This window comes from Monodon monoceros, unplaced genomic scaffold (assembly GCF_005190385.1).
Source record: "Monodon monoceros isolate NGI ecotype Baffin Bay Population unplaced genomic scaffold, NGI_Narwhal_1 Super_Scaffold_6, whole genome shotgun sequence".
Lineage (NCBI taxonomy): Eukaryota > Metazoa > Chordata > Mammalia > Artiodactyla > Monodontidae > Monodon > Monodon monoceros.
This window is the reverse complement of record NW_021703783.1, coordinates 31364814-31389595: the sequence shown is the minus strand read 5'-3', so window position 1 is coordinate 31389595 and position 24782 is coordinate 31364814. Positions and strand designations below refer to the sequence as shown.

Genomic DNA, 24782 nt, shown 5'->3' with positions numbered 1-24782 from the left:
ATTTCTATAACCTCTACAAATTATAGCCCCCCACCCTTCACGATCCCAAATCACAATCTAGCTCAAAACTCACCTCTTTCTGGCTTTCCTTCATTCTGCCGTTTGTAGGAGGCACCAGCACGCACGGACTCTAGGGAAAGGTGGGCAGGGAGGAATTAACACCAGAACCTCTGTGCCCAGGAGGAACAGGAGAAGAACCCAGAAGTAGGAGTAATGAGAACAGGAACTTCTGAGCATTTGCCGGTGACCCTAACCACCTTCCTACCCTGCTTTCAAGTTGGGCTGCCTGAGCAAACACCAATAAAGAGAAATAAATAACAGAATAGGAGAAAAACTCTGTTTAAGATTGGGTCCAACAACAATGATGTATGAAGATGAGGCTAACCAAGGACAGCATGAGCAGAAAGAAATGAGAAAAGGATCCTATGATAAGACACCAAAAGTTAAAGATGGGGATCACACATCTTACTTATCACTATAAGCATCTAATCTAATCTCCTCCATAAAGTCAATATTCAAAGGATTAAAGAATGACACCAAAAAAATCAAGAGTGAAAGATGAATCACCACTAGAAATCAAAAAGGACACCTGGGAAAGTTTTCATGGTATATCATATCAGTTCCCTGAGCATAGGACGGCTACCTGCAAGGCTATTCTGACTTGTTCTCAACAGGTAGCCTGTTACTAAATCTTGCCAATTCTTTTCATGCAAACTCTCTCAAATATGGATTTTCCTTATAAACAAATCCACAGCTACTTGATCTCCCAATTATCCCATACTTAGAATCTTGTAAATATTTTGTTAGTTTCCTTACCTGCAAACTCTTAATGATGCAGATGGAATCGGCTTTCTAAATAGCCTAGATAAACTAGAAGGGGCTCTCAGCTATATTTCCAATACGTTTTCTTATCATTTATTTCAAATTATTCTATTATAGATCCCAAATTGCCAATTTTATCCTTTTTTCTGAGAAAATAATACATTTTCTGAATCACTTTGGCACTGTCAGCACCTTGCACTAAAAAAAAAAAATTCAAGAAATATCACACAAATATTGCCATCCTACTTTTGCAAGAATGTTGAAGAAGCAGTATCCTTATCTGGTTGTTCACTGATGTCATCCATACACAAGTTCTTCTTAATATTTTACCATTTGCTTTTCATGCCTTTGTACGTTTCTGTTTGTCATCCTACATCTTCCTACCTTTCTCTTTCTTCTTTGTTGGTTATTGTTCCTTAAATATGAATGTTCCTCCTATCCTCAATCCTTTTTGTTTTGTTATTCTTCCATGGCTCCAACCAATACTATGAAGACAAATGTCTCTCAAATCCACTTCTTTCACTCACACTTCTATATTTCTAATTGACAGAATGCTACTCCTTGGCCACTTAGCCATTACCTCAAACTCATCTCACATGTGATCTTAGTAAGCGGAAACTAACTCCTACTTGAGAGTAGGGCAAGAGGCTCAACACATTCCTGCCTTTGCTGTGACTTGCTAAAGAAAATGAGTTCTAAAGTAGGATGAAGGAAAGAAACCAGGAAAGAAAAATTCTAAAGTTGGCAATATGGAAATCAAAATCCAAGTCAATGTACTGGTGAGTGAAAGAATAAATGGTGAGGAAGACAATGAACAAGAATTTCAAATACTGGTTCCATAGACTAGGTATAAAGTGCTTCCCACACAGGTGAAATGAAAGCCAGAGAAGCAGCTTCATGTTACAATAAACATTTAAAAGTTCTCTAAGAATTTAACAATATTTGCTGTCTCTTTGCATATAATAGCTGTAAGTCTGATACGATCTTTCAGAAATATACTTTCTTGCTGATGTGTTCTCCTGATGAAAGCAGCGATGAACTTAACCAGACTCACCCAATCCTATCAAGTATTATTAATTACTGATAACCCATATAGGAGCAAAATACACTGCTAGGAAAAAAAATAAAACCATCCCTAGACGGACTTCCCTGGAGGTCCAGTGGTTAAGATTTCACCTTCCAATGCAGGGGGTGCAGGTTTGATCCCTGGTTGGGGAGCTAAGTTCCCACATGCCTCGTGGCCAAAAAACATAAAACAGAAGCAATATTGTAACAAATTCAGTAAAGACTTTAAAAAAATGGTCCACATCAAAAACAAAAAATCTTAAAAAAAAAAAAAAGAAAACCATCACTGGAGATAATAAAATTAGGGGCTACATCTTGCAAACTATTAAATTCTTGGTACAGTGCCTGATGTATAAGAGAAAACCAGATACTTCTGAACGTCTTATCAATCAATAAATAAACTTAACAGCGCAGGTAGTAGATTCATCTCTCCTTTATAGCTGAAGAATTAAAGGGGAAATTAAGATATGAACAAATGAAGATGGGGTGGCTATAAGGATGCTGAGGAAATGATTCATTTTTCTGGATCATGGATGAAGACATGCAAATTTGGGGCTCTTGGTTAGGAAGAACATGATTTCTCAGAGATCTACTGGTTCATTCAAGAAGGTATGAAACAGGGAATTCTCTGGAGGTCCAGTGGTTAGGACTCCGCACTTCTGTTGCAGAAGGCACAGGTTCATCCCTGGTCAGGGCACTAAGATCCCGCATGCTATGCGGTGCAGCCAAGAAAAAAAAAAAGAAGGTATGAAACAGAAAAATGGAGGGGACACAAGAAAAATGATCCTTGTGGTAAAGACACCAAAAAAACAACCAGACACAGGGGTAGGAAAAGCTCTCTCTGTACCACCTCTGCTTCCCACAAATAACAAACTTTTGGAGGTAAGAGATCCAACAAGTTGAAATAAAGGCATATTAACTATGAATACATGGAAGTGCATTTCTGAAGAGAACTTTCCTTTAATACATCAGTTACAACCACATGGGCTCACTTTTTAAAATATAAGTAAAATACTACATCATCTGTACATATTATGAACATGTGCAACAGGGATGCTATAAATGCCTACACATATGAAAATGCCATTAACTGATTACTGTTTCAGAACCTCCATCACTCAGGTGCCAGAAAAGCTATAGCTGTACTCCTGGGATTCACCCAGAAAACTCACAGCCAAAGCTCTTTGTGATATAATAAATAGATTCTCACACAAAAGAATACATTGTAGAATCTAATTCAATAGCACATTTACAGCCTGGATCAGTTAACAGTCCAAGATTAAATTCCTCATGAAACAGCTCATCCCAATAATCCTTCTCCACTTTCATCCTTCCACCAACTTCTGCCCACTCGTCAGATATCACCTAAAATGCCTATTCCCATGTAATGATTTGTATCCTTCTCTAAATCATAAACTCAGAGGGCAAAGACTAGGTCTTGCTTGGCAAACCATTTATATGAAATATATTTTTGTTGAATGATTTTATGAGTACTGAACATAAATACAATGACTTTCAAACCAAGAAACACTATAATATTTAGCTACTAAGAAAACAGGTTCTTACTGCCTAATAAACATAATCTGATGGTAAAGTCTTATTTCCATAATCCCATTATCACTTACACCTGCACAGAAAAGCCTTCTTTCTAAAGGCAGAATTAAACCGCTAAATTTTATTGGAATTTCAGCTATGATCCAAAAATTCATGTGGACTTCCAAATTCATTCACAGCCAACAGGTATTAAGACATGTGCCTTTTCCCATTATACTTAAGTTCAATAATAGAGTCTATCTTCCAAATACACTCTTCTCAAAATAGTATTTTTAATTCTTGTACATTTTCAGTTATTGTAGAAGATATGCTTTCGAGAAGGATTAAACACTGATGAATAAGTCTTTCTTAAAAATATCTTTCATTTTTAATAGTGGCTGCTGATGTTGAGAAAGTAAGGGGAGGCTGGGCCCAAAGTCAGAGCTATAGAAAATCAGATACAGACCAACAAAAACAATAAACTTACAAATCTTCCATAGTAATGACATTTTAAAAATGTCATATACCTAATTTATATATGAGCATCACTGGTAAATTTGACATGTTTAGAATGAATTAACAAAGAGTTTGTAAATACCTAACATAATCATCCCTAGGAGCCACAACAGATTTACAAAACTAAGCAAGGCAATCTTTATGTCATTGTTTCCATAGTGGAAATGCTTTGTAATCCTCAAGTGGAAAAGAAAACAAGATGGGGAATCACAACTGGTTGAATAACAACAAACACTGCCGATAAATGGTTGTGGTCCACAGAGAGAGGTGCCTAGAGGTTTCTATATTGTGCCTTATGCTACTGAACAGAATTTTTTTTTAACACCTTTATTAGAGTATAATTGCTTTACAATGGTGTGTTAGTTTCTGCTTTATAACACAACATAATTATTAATGATTAATACAAAACACATAAAGCATACTTCATTTGTAGATAAAACAAAGCTCTTTTTATCTGCTGCTAAATACATACGATCACTAAAGAGATTTTAAGACCTTTATGGAAGAGAATTATAAGCCAAAGTTAACTACATGAAATATATCATTCCCAGATATTTTTTTTAATGAATTAACTACAAACAAGTAATTGCAGCTGAAAAAAGTACAGGCTGCAGGGCTTTTTGTTTCATAGTAATATATGTGAAAATGGCCTAGGTTTCAGTTGCCTGCAGTTTCAGTAAGGACCAGTAATACAATATGGTTGACAAAATAAAAGTTCACTTCTGGCATCATGACTTAAAAGGAATAGAAAGAAAATTAGGAAAGCAAAAGGTCTGAAAACCATGTCAAATGAAAGTAACAGCTGAAGGAACTAAATATATTTAAACCTGGAAAAAAAAATCGAAAAGATTATGATGGTACTTTTCAAATACACAAACCGTTCCAACAAAAAAAGAAATATCTTTATGGCTCTAAGATAAATAACTAGTATTAAGTAGACATTACAGGAAAAGATTTTAACTGTTTTTAAAAATGAGCTATACAAAAATGGAAAGACTGTACTGTGATACAGTAAACATCACAGGAAGTACTTTAACAAAAAGTCTCCCATACCCATATGGGAGACTAAATATAGTGATCATTATTAATGCTATTATCCTAAACAGAAGGTAAATAGCAAAAGTATAAGATAGGAAAACAGTGAGATTCATTTGAGAGAAGGTAGGGAAAAAGGAAATAAATATCTAAGAGATAGTTGACAAATGGGGAGATGTTTCATTAGATTAATTAGAATAAAATAAAATTCAAGTAAAAATACACAAGGTATACATAACAAAACAATTTAAACTATAACAGTATCTTAATAATGTGTTAATAAACAGATTAAGAAGGACAACCTACACTGTTAGCATGTAAATATGAACAACAATAAGGAATGAAAAATAGTATTGTAGTCACCATTATGAACAGGTTAGTCCACTTAAGTTATAGGCAGAAAATTCTTAAACGTGGAACACAATGTGTAAACAGTTTGATTTAGGAAGCTAATTAGTCTATGTCAGTACAAAGTTCCATAGGATTTAACCCAAAAGGCTATGCAGAAAAAATTTAATTAAATAACATGTGTGTGCGTGTGTGTAAGCACAAAATGGGAACTAAGCAGCTGAGATGAAAAAGTAATAATCATTCTGTGGCTTATAATTAAGCACAGATATATTAAATGCACAGAACAATTGTGAAGAATTAGTCCTAAAATAATTACCATGGACAAACTACTAGTGATTATTAAAATAAATAAAATTATTCTGAAAAGTATGAACAAGAAGCAAAAAATTAAAAGTTAAAAAAGAATTAACAAAATGAGGGCGTAAGGAATAAGAAAATTATTTTTTACCTGTTACAGAAACATTTAAAATCTTTGTCAAAATTTCAATGTACATTGGAAAACTAAATTAACCCATCATTGTTAGTTAGCCCAGTTTAAGTGACTGATAATTGAAGGATGATATTTCTCAGTCCTTTTTTGAAGAAAAGTAAGGTGCCATCAACATTTCTGAGATTTAGATTTAAAGCAAAAACCATTATCACAAATATGTAAAATAACAATTACTTTTTCCTTTTATTGTTTAAAGCAAGACTTTTACTGTTAACTTTTTGGAAGATTATCTCATGTAACTATTCTAAAAACTATTTAGTGAAAGGAGTACAGAAAAACATTTCAACAGTTCAGCCCAAACAGCTAAGGAATCAACCAAAGTAACCCATAAAGAGAGTTTTCCCAGAACAAACTTTTTTTTCTTGATTAAAGAACTTTACTTTCAAAGCTAAATGACTTAAGAAAATAAACATGAAGGCATTAACAAAGTCATACACTCTATTTCATTCAATTCACACCAGATTTTAGTCTCCCAACTTTCTCTGTTATCTTTCCATCACTGCAAGATATTAAAGGTATTAGACCTCAGAGGATGGGAAAGCATATCACAGACACTAAGACAGGAGCATCACCGTGTGACTCTACATTTCATCTTGAGATTTTAGAGTTTTGGCACTGACTACCAGGCCAAAGGCAGATAGACGATGCCTCCCTAGGAATCTGTTTTAGAGGAGAAATGTAAAAAAAAAAGGCTAATTCAACAGTAACTTAAATAACTTAATAGCTTCACTATAAGCTGTAAAGAAGGATCTCAAGCTTCCGTTTTACTCATGTTTTGTTAAAAAGGCTTCAAAATCAGTTTCCAAAGACACTTTCTTCCTCTTAACCAAATTATTAATAGATTTGGATTTAAGTCACACACATCTAAAAAAATATGGTCTTAGAAGGTATATCTAGCTAATTTGGGATATTTAGGTCTGTGCATGTGAGCATAAATTAGACTTAGAGGCTATTTATCCACTTGAAGGGTGAGGGGAGAAAAAGGAAGTAAAGCATAGGAGAAAATACCAAACTTTTAACACTGAACTCCACAGTAAAACTTTCAGTTACCTGGAACTATTCCAAGAATATTTTAAGCAGTCAGGCATGTGTAAGTGACTGTGTTTGTTTTAAATCCTTCAAATGGCATTCTTACACATATATCCAAAAATATGTCTTTTGGAAACCCCACTCTACCTAGCTCGGAAACAGTAGACAAGTGACAGATGCTTGTTAAATACAGGAATCCAGCAACAGCTACAATGGAGACAATCTAATGATCTGAAGTGATCTTCCATCACTCTGAACATGCAGGAGGCAAAGACTGTTGAACTAAAAACCTTATTATTTGAAAAAAACAGTTAAAAGGAAGGAAGTTAAAAAGGAAAGAAAAATTATTGGCTTATAATTCCTTCTACCTAGAAGATACTTCTCCACCTGTAGAAGTCTGAACTAAAAGATAAGCCCAAATGTCATTTCCTCCATGGCGTGTTCTTCCATCCCAGAGTGAGAGTCTCTTACCCTGACCGGCTAATGTCATGTTAACTCATTTATGACATAATGAGCCTTATATCAAAGTTATACTTTACATGTTATATTTACATAATGATAAAATTGTTACCAGTTGGGGAAAAATACACATATATATTCTAGTTCCTTGGTGACAGGGACATCGTTCTAACACAGTGCCCTGGATACAGAAGGCATGAGGAAGTGTTTTGTGAATGAGCTCAACTGCAGGTAGTAGAGTCTAGAATGACAACACAGGAAAGCGTTACCTAGAAAAGTTGCTTCATTTATTTATTCCAACACATACTGAACAACTGGGCCAGGACGACATGCACTGAATGCCATGCATGGCCAGGCACTCCAAACTTAAAAAAAAAAAAAAAAATTGGAGGTTGGGAAAGAATGAACCTAAGGTAGGTTTTAGCTCTAAATTCTATAAGGCTATACCTTATATTTAGGGGGATCCATTAATATTTTTCATGAAAAATATAAATAGATTTCCCCTAGTGACAGAAGATTAAAGAGGCTGGATCAGCTCAGGAATTAGCAGAAAATACAGGAGGTGTGTGACTTTCCAACATGATTACAACCTCTTCCACGCTGAAGAACTAGAAGTGAAATGTCATACAGACTGCAATTTGAAATGGTTTCAAAATGTGCATGTGTGTGTGCGTGTGTGCATGACATTCATTATACTATTCTTTCAACTTTTCTGTAAGTTTGAAAATTTTCAAATAAAGAGTTAAAAATAATATAACACATATAAGGCAATCTGACTCAATACATTCTTATCAGTGGAGGTTGCAAAAAAAAAAAAAAAGAGAACTCTTAAAAATACATACTTCTATGTTGAGACTGATGGAAAGGGTAAGTTTTGCTTTTTTCTGGGGAGTAACTTCTACTGCTGACACTGGAGCCAGATCTGCTGTGTGGAGAATCCTTTCGGCCTGCAGGTGATTCTCTGAAAAAAGAAGTGTCTCTTTTATGAGGAGACCGGTCTCTCACATAATGGGAAGAGTAGAAACTTTTTCTTCTAAAGCCATCTCTCATGCCCCTTTGAAGAAAAAATAAAATAAGTTAATTATATCCTATACTTTATATATACAAGCACAAATGGCAAAAGCTCTGGTTACAAACCATTGTTTGTGTTGTAATTTATGTCCCCTTTTTCTACCACCACCTAACTTCTGAAATCAGTCAACAAAATGAAACTTTATCAGTGAATTATGTCATTTTTTCAGTTTGGGGTAGAACAAGGTGGTTAAGTGCAAAAGTTACTTTACTTTAAGCAAGCACAAAAATTTTTTAATGTGAGAAAGTCATATAGTCTCTACTTCTGCTTGCTACCAACAACATACCACACAGCTACCATACTCTCAAAGACACCTAGAGAATGCCAAAGATTTCCCCAATGAGACAGTTCATGGTCTACTACCCTCTTCTAAGTACCACTGGTTTTCAACTAGTGTGATTCCCTGCTGCCCCCCGTGATAATTTGGCAACATCTACAGACACTTTTGTTGTTACAACTGGAGAGGAGGGAATGCCCCTAGTGGTTAGGGGCAGGATGCTCCTAAAATGCTACAATGCCCAGGACAACACCCACACATATACACAGTAAAATCCTATGCAACCCAAAGTGTTAACAATGCCAAGGTTGAGAAACCCTGGTATATACCTACAAAATCCTTGCTCTCTGAATTTACAACAGATTGTTGCCAATCTCTAAATACCAACTTTTTATATCATCTTTACTTTTATAAATTAAATTTCCTTATTAAGCAATATCATCAACTCAAAGCAGAAAGCCCAAATAATAAACACTTATAAAGCAAAACTATCTTTATAACAGTAAAGCAAATTAAAATTATTAAATACAACTATGAAGACACAAGCCTCGGACTTCCCTGGTGGCGCAGTGGTTAAGAATCCACCTACCAATGCAGGGGACACAGGTTCAAGCCCTGGTCCGGGAAGATCCCACATGTCATGGAGCAACTAAGCCCATGCGCCACAACTACTGAGCCTGCGCTCTAGGGCCCGTGAGCCGCAACTACTGAGCCCGCGTGCCACAACTACTGAAGCCCGTGTGCCTAGAGCCTGTGCTCCACAATGAGAGAAGCCACCGCAATGAGAAGCCCACTCACCGCAACGAAAAGCAGCCCCCGCTCACCACAACTAGAGAAAGCCCGCGCAGCAATGAAGACTCAACACAGCCAAAAATAAACAGATAAATTAATTAATTTTTTTAAAAAAGACACAAGCCTCTATTTAAAAGAACACTTGGAGTCAAACAGGTTTTAATTGAAGATTTAGCAAATGTACCTCCATATTAAAATTAGAGACCATTATCTTCAGACAGAAGAATGGTAAAAAGATGAGCCAATTGTATGAAATTTCAACTGCTCAGAAAATAATTTCAGCATATTGACTGGTAGTCCACAATATATAAGTAGGTTATTGTCATTAACTGATTAATACCCAAACTATATCCTCTTTCCAGATATAATTTTCTCTATGCAAAAGTAGAAAACAGTTAAAACTCATTTATGATAAATAAACTCAGACAAAATACTAATACTGAAATAAAGCATTAAAGAAATTCCAATATATTCAAGTTCAATCACTAAAGCTATAGGAATCATATGAATATCACTGAGAGCTGAAGTAAGTAGCTATATATGTATTACACAGATTTTAGGAACTGTACCAGGCACTGGGGACCCAATGGTGAACCACATGCATGCAGTCCCTGCCGTTACGGAACTCTCAGGCTAGTGGGAGAGGCTGATATTAAACATACAGATAAAACATGTAGCCAATGGTGTGTGCAGGGAGACCAGGAGTCTACTTAGTCCAAGCAAGAGACAGTGGTGACTTAGATAAGGCGGGAGCAGTGGAAGGGTCACAAATTCAACATGCACAAGAGTGCAGTTTTGTAGACTCAACGAGACAAGGTAAATGTTTGACTAATGAGTGTGAGAGATGGTGGATGACAAGATGATACCCAGAATTCTGGCCACGATGGATTACTAAAATAAGAAAAATAGATCTGAGAAATAGGGACAGGGTGGGAGATCCACATTTAGACTTGACAGTGCTATATTTGAGATGCTCATGTAATATCTTGGTAGGCAACAACAGATACTGGTGATAATATCAGAAGAGATTTTTGGCTATAACTATAAACTTGTCTGTAAACAGGAAGTATTTAAAAGCCTTGGGTATAGATGAAAACAAAGGATAAAAAGTGCAGAAGGCCCAGAATCTAGGGTTAGAAAACTGCCACACTGAGAAGGAAATGGGCTGAGAATAGAGTGGCCACAGAAACATGAGGTACAGGTAAGTAAGTTATCAGGGAAGGCAATGAAAGAGTGCTCCAAGAAGGAGAATAAAGGTTTCATACAGCGAAAGTAAATGAGCTCTTCCTGATAACTTACTCAGGAAATGGAGAAGAACAGGCCCACATTCAGAGGAAAGACTGCCTATTTTCTCTGGAGGGAATGGAAGGATGAAATACTGAACTACAGTTTCCTAATTCTGACACCAGATGGCAGTAAAATCACAACAGCACAGTTCAGAGCTATCAGAGTGGCTTGGGGTGGCTAGATACACATGGGGGAAGTGCATGTCAGATTTCAACATCTCAGAGCAGAGCAACGTCTCTCCTCTCCTTCACATCAACATCTCCTACTGACCATCAGATTAAACAAAAACATCACCATAGGCATCATCTACCATAAGTATATGGTACTACTTTGATAAAGTGGTAATATTAGCCAAGTCATTTATTCATGTGTGTATGTATACATATTTTTTCATATCTATATATCTATGTCCCAATATATGAAAGGCACTATGAGGAATTACTCTGGCTCTGAAGAAGCTTAATATCTAATTGGGGGGATGGGGAGTAAATGTTCCAAAAAGCTGGTACTGTAATTTAGAAGAGACATATATACATATTAATAGATGAAAAACTGACCAAGGAGTCTTTAAGCAAAGGTGAAATTTAGATCAATATTGTCTAAGAGAAATATAATCAAGGCACAGATGATGTAGTCATATTTCAAAAGTAAAGAGAAACAGGTGAAATTAATTTTAGCAATATTTTACTTAACCCAATATATCTAAAATATTAGCAACATGTAATCAATATTAAAAAATTTAGTGAGATAGTTTATATTCTCCCTTTCATCTTACAGCTTGAAAATCCAGTGTGTATTTTACACTTACACAATATCTCAGTCTGAACTGGCCACATTTTAAGTGCTCAACAGGCACATTCAGCTAGTGGCTCCCATATGAACAGCACATATTTAGATGGTGGGAAAAGCATTCCAACCTTCAAGAAAAAGTAGAGAAGGATTAAAGGATATTATGCAAACAAGAAGAGAAGCAGTCAGAACAGTGAAAACTTAAAAAAGCAGTAACTAAAAAACAAAGGAAGAAATTTTTGAAAAGGGAAAATGTAGTTAATATCAAATACTGCAGAGGCTGGAACAGATCTTCATATTTAAAACCTAAGAGTCACATGACCAGTGAGTGGGCTGTCCAGTAAAACTTTGGAAACCAAATCAGACTATAAGAAATTACGACCTATCTACTAACGGAGTTAAACTATTACTTTTCTTCTAAAAAAAAAGTTTGGCAGAGGGAAGAAGGAAGAGAATTGGGACAATACTCTGAGGAAAGGGGCTTACTTGGTCATATTTGGAAGTTGGGGGGAAAAGGCTAATTTCCTATAGATGGAGAACCTGATAAACCAAGACACAAAAATGGTAACTGAAAAAGGAGCCAAAAATCACCAGGAAGAAATGGGACAAAGGAACTTAAGTAGAAGAGAATAGCACTGAAGGCAAGAAGAGAAGAACACAAAAAGGATAAAGAGGAAAATTTTCATTTCAAGAAGAAAAAATATGAGAAATCTCTCTTCAGAAGTCCTTTACCTCAGTAACATAATTCTAGATGTCATTAATAGAAGGTAAAGAAAGTAAGGACATGAACAGACACTTAAGGCAGAGTGGAAAGTATCTGTCCTTTGGGGGAATGTATTCATTTGAGCAGTGTTCCTCAAAATGCAGGTCCCCAGACCTTCATCAGCATTACCTTGGGAAGGTGACAGAAATTCAAATTCAGGGCATCAAACCACACCTACTGAATCAGAATCTCTGGGAGTGAGACCAAGGATTCCAGGCTTTAACAAGGCTCTCCAGGTGATTCTGATGCACAGGAAACTTTGAGAAGGACTGAACTAGACTAACGTCTAAGAGCTGTGTACATATAAATATGGTATCTTTAAGACAAAAACAGAAACTCAGGGCTAATGATAGAGGCAGAACATTTTCCAGGGATGCTGATTGTAGGGTTTGACCATGCCAGTGGAGAGCTAAAGAGTTGAAAACACAAGAAAGAACTGGTGTTAATTAAAAGCATCATCAAATCAGGACAGGGAGGGATGGAGGAGAAGACTATATGCCAGAAACTATAATAATCCAGGAACAAGAAATGGGGTCCTGGAAATTCATCAAAGAGTACAAAGATGAGGACAGGTGGTACAAATGGAGAAGTTCAGAGACGACACTGGAACTGTGGCTTGGAGGAGGTAATAAGGAGCAAGAAGTATGCCCAGAACTCATCTCAAGAATCAAGGAATTAGGAGGCAAGTGAGTTGGGAGGTAAGTGGTTTCAACGCTTGGAAGTTAGGCTCCTGTTGCAGAAAATGGATGGAAAGAACAAGAGAAAATATATCCACTCTACTTTGATACTAAAAGACCAAGTCTTTGCCCTCATTGGGCAATGGAGAAGACATATAAATACAACATTTCAGATTGACAGACAGTTTAAAGAAAGGTAGATGTGAGGGAGGTTATTTTTGATGGGATGATCAGGAAGAACATCTCTGAGAAGGTAATATCTGAGCAGAGATATAACAGAGGGGATGGAACCCAACAAAGAATGAGGCAGTAGAGAGATCTGATGTACATTTACAATGATCACTCTAACTGCTCTGTGAAGGCATCATATGTTGGTGCCAAGGACACAATGATGAGTCAGAGAGTTTTCTTGGCGTTTACAGAATTATACAGCACCTACATTTCAAATATAATACTAGCCCTATGTATAGGACTTAACAGAAGCATAAGTAGTAGAGGAAGGAAAGAGACTTTTAAGGCCCTCTGTGAACTAGCCTCCTAAGTACTAAAAGCCCCTCCCAAAGTAACTACTGACTCCATGACCTTGAACAAGTTACTTAACCTCCTTATGCCTTAATTTCATCATCTACAAGGTGGGGATAATAACAGTACCTACTTACAGCTGCAAGGAGTAAATGAGATATTATATGTAAAGCACTTAGAACAGGGCCTGGTACACAGCACTCAATAGATGTTAGCTAATTCTATTGACAGTATTACCCCACTATGATTTCCATCAAATCAGTATAAAGGCTTATTCAAGAAATTAGCTAAGCGTGCCAATACAACCGCTTGATAGCTTTGTCATTCAGAAAAACTATGAAATCTTACATGTTTGTAAGAGTTTAAAACCTACTCAAAATAATAAAACCTCCAGAACAAGACTTCCACTTGACTTCCTAAGCAATTTGCTTTACAGAAGATGAACTGTGGATAATTCAATGTAAAGAATGGCAGTTATGGAGTTCTGTACACAGATGAAACACATATAAAGTGAAAAGTAGGCAGAATAGCCATTCGCTAGACTAGGGGTCAACAAACATTTGCTTAAAGGTCCAACTACAAATATTTTAGGTTTTGTGGGCTATATGGTCTCCATCACAACTCCTCAACACTCTACTCTAACACAACAGCAGCCACAGATGATATGTAAACCAATGTGTGTGGCTGTGTTCCAATAAAACTTTATTTACAAAAATAGACAGCTTGTCAGATTTGGCCCATGAGTTATAATTTGCTGATCCCAATGTCAAGTATGTACTTCCTGAAGGTTTCCAAACACAATTTATTAAAGAATAAAAAGTTTACCTATAGCTTCCTTTTTCTCACAGAACACAAAGAAAAGTATGGGGATTTTTTTCACCCTACCCCTTGCAAATATCTCAAGATTTTTATGCTTTAGAAGTTTAATTGTATTTTGGAGAGCAAATTCATTACATAATGATAGAAATATGTTTTGGCTGATTCATATTTTCTACCAGAGACCTGACTTTATATGTTTATAATGTAATTGTAAATATAAAAATTTAATATTTATTTACTTATAATATAAAAAAGCCTTTCTCAAAATATGTTCCACAAAATACTAAGCCACAACTGTGGGAAACGCTGAGTTTAATAAAATTAAACACCTTTATTTACAGTGACACTTCTCAGAGCATTCTCTGCAGGAAGACACAGACCCAAAAATTAGTTCATCTGCTCATGTATGGCCTTTGATCTTAATTTACTTCCTAACTCCTTTAAGCACAGCAACTTTGCGATGAATATGGTATCTATGACTATAGTTTTAAGCTTTAGTCTTTTCATTATCCATTATCTTATTTTTAACCTTCCCCCAAACACATGGATCCTCAAGTTATAAAATATTTTACCTAACTTTGAGACAATGTGGGGAAGAGGGTGATAGATTCTCTTTCCTTTAACACATACCATGACAAATTCAGGCTGACTAAAAAGCTAAATGTTTGGAAGGAAGGGATAGGAGAAAAAGACCTGTCTGTCTGTCTGTCTGTCTGTCTGTCTGTCTGTCTCTCTCTCTATATATATATATCTATATATTTAAAAGATACTAAATAATTATAAGTCTACAGGAAGAAACCACTGTGTATCAAAATACCAAGTTTAAACTACATACAAAAAAAGAGCCTAAAGTTGAAAATGTAATTAGATTTAAAGCAAATTTCCAATTAAGAGGGAAAATTCCAACATCTGATGGCAATCTTAAATGTTAGTCTTTAATAATTTAATGAATGTTGACAAACCTTTGAACAAGATGAAAACACCAATAAAAAGTAGATGAAGGATATGAAGATAAATCAATGAAAGACAAATGTATCATCTCACTAAATATTTAATATAACTCAAGTTATTTTAATTTTTTCCTATCAAATAGGCAAATGATCCCATCCAATAGTGAAAACTAGGGTGGGATATATAAGCCTCATCATAATACACAATTTGGGTTGGGCTGGAAATTGCTAGGGATTTACTGGTCCTAAAAATACTACTCTAGTCCATAAAACAGAGTTAGACTTCAAGGTCCACACTGACTGTCAGAATGCCTTTCTTATCTTTAAATAACAAGTTTCCTTTCTCTCTTCCTCTATTTATATTCTGTACAAATCTCACTTTTTCTAGGCTCAATCTAAAGTTACAAAATGCTACACAATACTTTGAATTCCTTCTTTTTCTTGGCGTAACACCTGCTTAATTTAGTTTGCACTTGGTTTCAAGTGTCAACCAGAAGAGTTTCTTTGAGAAAAAAGTCACGGTTATCAAAACAATCCAGTAATCCATAAATAAGATGGGTGTCTTAATATATATCACTGGTGCACGTCATATTAGTTTTATGACACAACTGAGTCTTAATTTTCTTAAATTTTTGTCTTCCACTATAATTCATGCCAGACTTAGGTAAAAATGGATATACTACAAGGGCTTAGCTGTTTTGCTCTTTTTTTCTTTAAATTAAGATAATATGGCAAAGACAAATTGAGCAACCTTGTATCTTTTACCTTATACCTAAACAAAACCCTTTCACTTACTCCTATTTCTTTGGCATAAAATGTAATGTGAGAGTGCAATGAGTTTTTAAAGCATGTAATTCAACAGAAAGTCAACAGTGCTTTCTTCTGTAAACTTATTCCTAGTAAAATCAAGGAATTTTTTCCTTTCTTTTCAGATGATTTCTATAATGTGACTGTAGTACTTCATAATGTAAGTTTTAATTTTTTATTTTTATTTAATTAGAAATTAGTTGTTAAGCTTTTTTTTTCTTTCATTTCATTGATTGATAGTTCCTATTTATCAAGTAGAAGACCAAATATTTCACAATTATTTAGTAAATCAGTTTGACTATTATGAAAAACTTATGTAACTAAATATTTTGTGATGTCAATATTCTAAGTTCCCTATTTTAGATTTTAAAAATTGATCTGCCATTACTCAAAGCCACCTCCCTCCAACACCAACCTTCCAATCCAAAAAGAAATCTGGATAGCTAATATTCTCCACAGTAATTAAGTAGCTGTAATTATACTTCAAAGAGGAAAAGCAACCTCTAGAAACAGTTTCCTGATGCTTAACGTACTCAAGTGAGGAGTACAACTATTATTACTGCTCTGAGAATCTGATACTCTAAATGCAAAAAAACCCTACTTATCCAAATTATGTATATGAAAAACAGTCAAAATATATGCAAGGATAAAAAAGGATTCTATTAAGTGAGGCTCCTTAGTATATTGATGGTTCTCAAGTGACAGTGATTTTGCTCCAAGCAGGACATGTGGCAATATCTGAAGACATGACATTTTTTACTGTCACAACAGGGGGATACTACTAGCATCTAGTGGGTAAAGGTCAGGGGTGCTGCTAAACAACCTACAATAAACAGGACAGACCCCCCTCAATAAAAAACTGCCCAGCTCAAAATGCCAATAGTGTCAAAGTTCAGAAATCCTGAGACAGACACACGTGCATGCACCCACACGGGCACACACACACACACACACACACACACTCACTCAAATTTAATCTATCAGTTTAAGAAATAAGAAGAAACATTCTAAAGCTTTCTTGGAACCACTTAACAATTCTAAAATGTTACTTTATAACATACCTAACTTCAAGTATTAAAATTCCTTCAACTCTTCTAAACATTCAAATTATATGTTACATTTTCAAGTAAAGTATTTTCTACTCTATTTTCAATCTTTAATTTATATACAGTCCAATAGTTAAGAGCACAGACTCTGGAACAAGTCTGCCAGGGTTCAAATCCTGGCTTCATCATTTGGTTACCATGGGAGAGGTGTGACAGTTACTTAACTTCTCTGTGCCTGTTTCGTCATCTATAAAATGGGAATGATGGATTAAGAGGAATAATGCCTACATAATTCATAATAAGTATTCATACTTATTAACTCAAATTTTAAAAAAACCACTGAAAATACTAAGTGTTGACAAGGATGTGAAACAACTGAAATTCACATGTGTTGCGGATGGGAATATAAATGGGTGCAAAGCTGCTAGCTCTCAGTCCACAAATCTCCACAGGACTAGCAAATGCACATCATCAGTGACGAATCGCACTGCATTTTTCAAAGGCTTTTGGATTAATCACGGTGCATCTGTTACTCAGTTCATACACAGACAACAAAGCATGTAGTTTTGTTGCCTTCTTGTTCCCAGTGATAAACCCACGTGATATTTTATAAAAATGGATAATTGAAAGAGAATTAGTCAACAAAGACAAAAGTGCAGCCAAGAAACAAAGAAGTGACAATGGTAGGAGTGGAATTCAAGTTGAACATAAATGGAGTTAACCGAAGAAACATGTGGCCATAGGAATGCTGACAATATTGCCTTCAAGATATACAGCCTCAGGAAATTGGTGAAGGCAAGCTTATTGAAGGCAAACAACAAAAGGGACTGTGACAGAAAGGATGAAGATGTCCCAGAGGAAGTGAGGCTAACAAAAAAATTCACATTAAAGGAACTCTTAGAGAAATTTCACAACAATGAAAATGCAAAGGATAAAATGTCGGAAACTGATCCAAACTCAGAATGGAGTACGTATGACCATTCACCAAGGCATAAAAAAGATGCTTGCTTCAAGAAGAAGACAAACACTGTTCAAACTACTCTTGATAAGTTTTTTTACAAAGAAATAAAACTCAAACTCTCAATGTTTCTAATGTTATAAATTACAGTGTATTAAATGAATATTAGTTTTACCATTTATTTTACTTCCCTATACATTTCTATTGAAAGAGTGTAATGTATTGACAAAAAGTTTTGCAAGTCACAACGGCTGTAATTATTCTCATTGACTATTAAGATGGCTTTATGTCAGAATAATGATCACCTTTGGAGAGGAAGAAGAAAATAACCCTATAGGAGTTATGAATAGGAGCATGAAGAAGCTTCTGGGATGCAAGTAATGTTCTATTTCTTAACCTGGATGTGGTTACACTTTCGGTTAACACTGAGCTATACACCTTGATTTGTGTACTTTATGTATGTTTTATGCTCTAATAAGTGTCTATGAAAAAGAAAGCTATTGGGACTTCCCTGGTGGCGCAGTGGTTAAGAATCCATCTGCCAATGCAGGGGACACAGGTTCGATCCCTGGTCCGGGAAGATCCCACATGCCGCAGAGCCAACAAGCCCGTGCACCACAACTACTGAGCCTGCACTCTAGTGCCCGCAAGCCACAACTACTGAAGCCCATGCACTCTAGGGCCGGTGCTCCACAAGAGAAGCCACTGCTATGAGAAGCCCAAGCACTGCAACGAAGAGTAGCCCCCGATCGCCGCAACTAGAGAAAGCCTGTACGCAGCAACGAAGACCCAACGCAGCAAAAAAAAAAAGAAAGGTGTTTATTTTCCTCTAAAAATGTGATATATAAAAATTTAGCTCCTTATCACTTAAAATGATGTGAAGGGATTTTTTAAAGAAAGCAAAAAGGGGCTTCCCTGGTGGCGCAGTGGTTGAGAGTCCGCCAGCCAATGCAGGGGACACAGGTTCATGCCCCAGTCCAGGAAGATCCCACATGCAGCGGAGCAGCTAGGTCCGTGAGCCATGGCCGCTAAGCCTGCGTGTCCGGAGCCTGTGCTCCGCAACGGGGGAGGCCACAACAGTGAGAGGCCCGCGAACTGCCAAAAATAAAAATAAAAAATAAGAAAGCAAACAGAACTTTCATCTTCGAGAAAAGAATTTTCATTTTTAATATTTATTTTAAGGGAAAACAAATTGTAAGACCAACTACTATCTAAAAATCATTATTATATTTTAAAGATTTATTTCAAACACCCGAACAGCATAGCATTACTCGCCAAACCCAAGAGAAGGCAGCCTTGTCAACTTCAACTACCAATGTGGTGTCAGGTAATCTCAGAGGATCACCAAGAAATCAGTAAAACATGATTAGCTTCCTCCACCTCAGGATATTCTCTCTGCAAAGGCAAACCTTATAATATGTCTTGACCAAGAAATAATCCAACTTATATTTTGTTGCTATTTATTTTTCCATTATTCAGAAAAATGCTATACCTTAACAAAGCAATTCTTAACCTTCAACATTATTTCCAAATATGATTCTCTTCACCTGACCTGCAGAATAGTGCACAGATTCGAAGACAATCTTTTACAGATAAAACATTTTAAAAAATAATCCTTTATAACAAAACATAAAATTTAAAGTTTTTTTTTGTCTCCCATAGTTTTTCTTAAATCTTTGGTGCCTGCTACTGTATGTATGCAGCTAAATGTTATCAAATGACTAATGAATAAGCAAACACAAAATAATTTTTTTTTTTTTTTTTTTTGCGGTACGCGGGCCTCTCACTGTTGTGGCCTCTCCTGTTGTGGAGCTGCGGACGCGCAGGCTCAGCGGCCATGGCTCACGGGCCCAGCCGCTCCACGGCATGTGGGATCTTCCCGGACCGGGGCACAAACCCGTGTTCCCTGCATCGGCAGGCGGACTCTCAACCACTGCGCCACCAGGGAAGCCCACAAAATAAGTATTAACAGAAAAATGTTAAGTCTTCCATTGCCCTTGCTTTAACAGCTTGTATTTCTGTAAACTCACTCATGGTTTTACTCTGTACCATATATTTAATAGGTATTTTCTACTAATAAAATCTTTGACATATCATTTTTTAAATATTTGTTTCATAGAGTTTGACCTAAAGATACCATTACTTCAAGGCTCACCTCGATTTTTGCTACTTCAATAAAATACCACTACTACATTTAAGAAATACTTCTACATCCAAAAATGGGGAACTAAATAATTCTAACTTTGCTGAAAAAAATCTAGAGAAACTGGACAAAAGATTTGTTTTTTAATAATCTGCTCAGAGCCATCAGAGAGCTAAAAACATAGTAAAGAACTATGGATCCAAAGTACAAGAGAAGTAGGAAGCCCAGATTGCTGAGCCTGTCTTTTTTGGGCTGCTTTTGCTTTTATATATCTGCCAATTTCAGAAGCAGTAGTTGAGAGGATGAAAAGCTGAGAAATAATTCTGATGGCTTCACAGAATTAGGATATAAAGATCTTCCTAAGGGTTACACAATGAGCAGGGTGAACTGGAAGTAGACTAGCCTGGCTTCATATGACCTATTTTCCCTTAGGTTGACCCTGAACTGCTAATGACTAACCCTCTATTTGAAATACTTAGAGATTTCTGTCTTCTTGATCACTAATTAAGATTCCTTAAAATTATTTCAGATGTAAAAATCCCATTTTAACAAGAAAATCTAAGTATTTAAAATCATGTAAGTAAAATAAATTTAAGTTAAACTTTCTTAAATACAGAACTGTCTCCTGAAGAATGGTACAAATTAAAACAAACCCACATATACAACTGTCATTTAGTACTTAAAATGCAAAACATAAAATCTCTATAGTTTATCATTAGTTTGTCCAAAAAAAGTTAAAAGAATCGATTGAATAAGTATCACAGCTTTATTCATACTTTTTTCTTTTAAAGTACAAACCCTTGTCCCAACACTCATGATTAGCTATAAAATTCAATTAATATCAACTAGTATAATTTTCTTTGCGCAAGTATCATCCTCATTTTAAGAAAGAATTTTGTTTAAAGATGCCCCTGAAGCGTGCTAAACACAGCAACATGATACTGGGAACTTGAGCACATTTTAATTGTCATTCCATAATTCACAGGGTGTAACTCTGCACTGCAAGTAAGACGAAGTTCCATTTACTGCACAAAGAAAATTTACATCAAAAGCCTTCAAACTCTAAAGTTTCTAGCTATGTTGAAAACGAGGATATCAACATATATAACGAATCCAATCAAAAAAGAGAAGAAATATAAGTACAACTAGAATGCTTACTATGAGGCCTTCCCAAAAAAAACATATATTTAACAGAACTGATCATTTTTATTATCAAAAAAGTATATAACTTGAGAGCTAGGACAGCATCTTTGGCTGTGTCACAAACATTTCAGCCATAATGCTGGACATATATATATAGGGGGCAAAGTCACCTAGAGAATGGAAGATGGGAAGAACTAACATGCTATAAGGCACTGTTTCTCAAAATGTGAACCTGGGACAATCGACACTATAATTACCTTGAATGCTGGTTTCAAAAGCAGACTTAAAAAGTTCAGGATTCTCACCTGTTAATATACACCCCCAAACTAATTCCACCCCTCACACCAAGCTGGACAAATTGTGATCAACCTCTCAGTTTCAGCAAATGTATGTTTACTGGTTAAGAGTAAAAATCAGGCAAAGATACAATGGGAGGGAACAAGGGGGAGAAAGAAAGCATTTTACTTCTTATTCAGGACCTCATCTTTCTTTCCTTCCCACATTCAACACTCAGAAATACTTCACACAAAATACTGGCTACTTCATTTCTTGTCAACAAGAACTTCAAAAAGGAATTAAATTTTCAGGAATCATTTAGAGAAAGCAGCTTGGTAACTAGTAGAGCAGGGTTAAGAATAAGTTAAGTGCAGACCTCAAATATCTGTTTTTAAATGTGGAACAAGAGAACGAGGGGTACTGTTACTTAAGCTAAGGGATTTCCCACATTACTTTTTATTCTATACTACCCCAAAATCAAGTAACTGTCTTATACCAGAGCTGAGATGAGAAGTTTGGGGACCCAGTGCAGAGTTCTTTCCACAAAACCACTTCTTTACAGTTAAAAGTAATCTGGGAATGAGATATGGGCTGAGATCTCCCAGCTAGAATATAGATCTTTTCTGTGTTATTCACAATTTGATCACTGACACCTAAAACAGTGCCTAGCGTTATTAAGGAAAAACGTTCCTAACTTGCTGTAACAAAAATACCAAAAAATGTAACGTTGAGTCATTACACAAAAGAAGTCTATCTAACCACCAAGAAACAGTCTGGGGCAGGCCTTCCAAGGTGAGAGACTCTGCTCCAAGCATCATCTAAGAACCCTGGCTGACCACTCTGCTATTTCAACATGTGGCTTCCAAGGTCACATGCCTGCTGCCATTGCATTACAGGGTCCACCCTGCAACATGGGAAAAGGTAAATGCGTGTGGAAGAATATGTGTAGAAACAGAACTCCTACTCACATTATTCTGGAGATAAATAGTTACATGGCCACACCTAGCTGGAAGGAAGGCTGGGAAAAGTAGTCTACCTACATGCCTAAGATGTGTGAAGAAGAGGTTGAAGTCTTTTCAAGAATGATGAAATTAAAAGTTTTCAATGAAAAGTCTGGGATTCCCAAGTGAAAATGTGTCTAATAGGCAGTTGGATGTGGAAATGTTGAGCTCAGAAAACAAGCCAAGGCCAGAGATACAGATTTGTCTGCCATCGGCAACAGACAGTACAGGTCAGAGATTCTCAAACTTCAGTCCTCAGACCCTCTGCATCACAATCATCCAGGGGGCCTGTGAAAAATACAGATGATTCAGATTCTAAGGCTCCATTTACTGAATCAGAACCTCTTGAGATGAAGACTGGTAATCTTCATTTTTAATGAGCTCCTAAGCAATTCTTATGAACACAAGTTTTAGAAACATAAGCAAAGGGAATAACTGCTGTCAAAAATAAAAGATTCAAGATGAAGTTAGCACAAATGAGAGAAGGTGCCAAGAAGTCACTGTTAACATGATCCCGCAGTTTCTAGACTGTTGTCGAGCCACACTACCTATTAGATCAACGGTTCTCAAGTCTAGCTTCACATTAGAACATCTGATGAGCTTTTTAAAAATACTGATGCACAGGTTCCACCCAAGACCAATTACATCAGATCACCAAGTGTGAGGACCAGGAATTATGGAGTATTTTTTTTTTTAAAAAAAGCTTTACACCTAATTCAGAGTACAGCCAGGATTGAGAAACGCCATTATGAGACAGCTGCTTTTACATGCTCTTCATTTTGGAGTCCCAGATTATTGCCCTACTCCAGAGATCACAAACCCTTGTTTTAATTAGCTGTGAACACTGAAAAATCAAGAGATCTAACATTTTTTAAAAATCTGGATTTCTGACTTCTTTTGAAGCAGGCCACAGTGGCCTTATGTTATTAAACAGCAAAGATCAGCTGGTACCAGGTAGCAGCTGCTCCAATCTGACCCTTGGCATTCGTTTACATTCCCTAACTGGCCACCGTAGGCACATGAGTTACTGCCATTGATAGACAGGGGCATTATTACCACAGATAAACAAATATGTTAACTACTCACCTGTAAGTATTACAAGTACTTTATGCTTAATAACTGTATTTGTTTCACTCACATAACAAAAATATAGTAATCTGAGTCAATCTTGTAATGTTTTCATATCAGCTTCTTCATAAACCAATCCCTCCAACTTCCTTTAACTGAAACCTGGCAATAGAACACAAATACTATCTCCCCTCAAACTCCTGAGTAATAAGTGCACATTGATGACTTTACCTCAAGCTCCTGAGGTATATGGGGCACAGGATTATGTTCTAAATCCTCCATCTTCTAAGAAAAGGGAGAAAGGGCCTGACAACTCATTTAAAGTAACGGCTTCCCACTGTAACCCCACATTGCCTATATTACCAGCCTTCTGGGAATTTTCCCACATTTCCTAAAGCCTTAACTCAATGACACAGTCTGCACTGTAACATATCCTATCCACATCATGAGTGACTTTCAGAATTCATGTGGATCATCTGTGGAGCACGGTAGCAATTCCTTGACCACCTCCTACCCCTTCACAATACTTAGGCACTCCCTGAAATCCAAAACCTTGTCCCTTATTACCCAGAGGTGCTCTTCATCAGAATCCAATACTGCATTCTTATCACAATGTCTTATCCTTCAGTTTTCTCACTCCTACAATAACTCCACCTACACCTCATGGATACCTTAAGTCTCCTATATTTCCTAGCAATCCATGAACCCCATTCTTATTGTGCTTCCAGCCTAAATTAGTGTTTGAAATACTTTATGAAAACCACTAACTTTCCCTCCTGGCAATTCTGATACATCGTCTAAGGCAACCCAAAGCCTGAGTTAATTCCAAAATCTGTGATTTTTTTCACTGATACAGTTGGGTTGCCATATCCTAGAGAAATTACACAAGCCTACAGATTGGTCCCCCTTTGGATACATGGTCTCTGACTTCCACTGTGCCTTCAACTCCACTAGTAATATTTTTATTTATCATTAGTGAGCCCAATCTCCCATTCATGCCAGCAAGTATTCTATATGTTGATAATTCTCCCCAAGTCCTTTAACCTAGCACCAAACTTTTCACTCTCAATGAGTTACCTTACATACTGAAAA

The 24782-nt window shown here is 36.3% G+C and overlaps 1 protein-coding gene across 13 annotated transcripts in view; it reads right to left on the bottom strand.

Moving 5' to 3' along the window:
* PPHLN1 (periphilin 1) overlaps positions 1-24782 on the bottom strand; it is a 205834-nt gene that overhangs the window by 73072 nt on the left and 107980 nt on the right. For 9 of the 13 annotated variants that reach the window (XM_029204898.1, XM_029204906.1, XM_029204902.1 and 6 more), the window contains 2 exons: positions 8143-8354; positions 74-130 (listed from right to left, as the gene is read on the bottom strand). In XM_029204898.1, the coding sequence (XP_029060731.1) occupies positions 74-130; positions 8143-8354 (269 nt within the window). The remainder of the gene's footprint in view (positions 1-73; positions 131-8142; positions 8355-24782) is intronic. The other 4 variants (XM_029204900.1, XM_029204905.1, XM_029204904.1 and 1 more) reach the window with 2 other exon arrangements.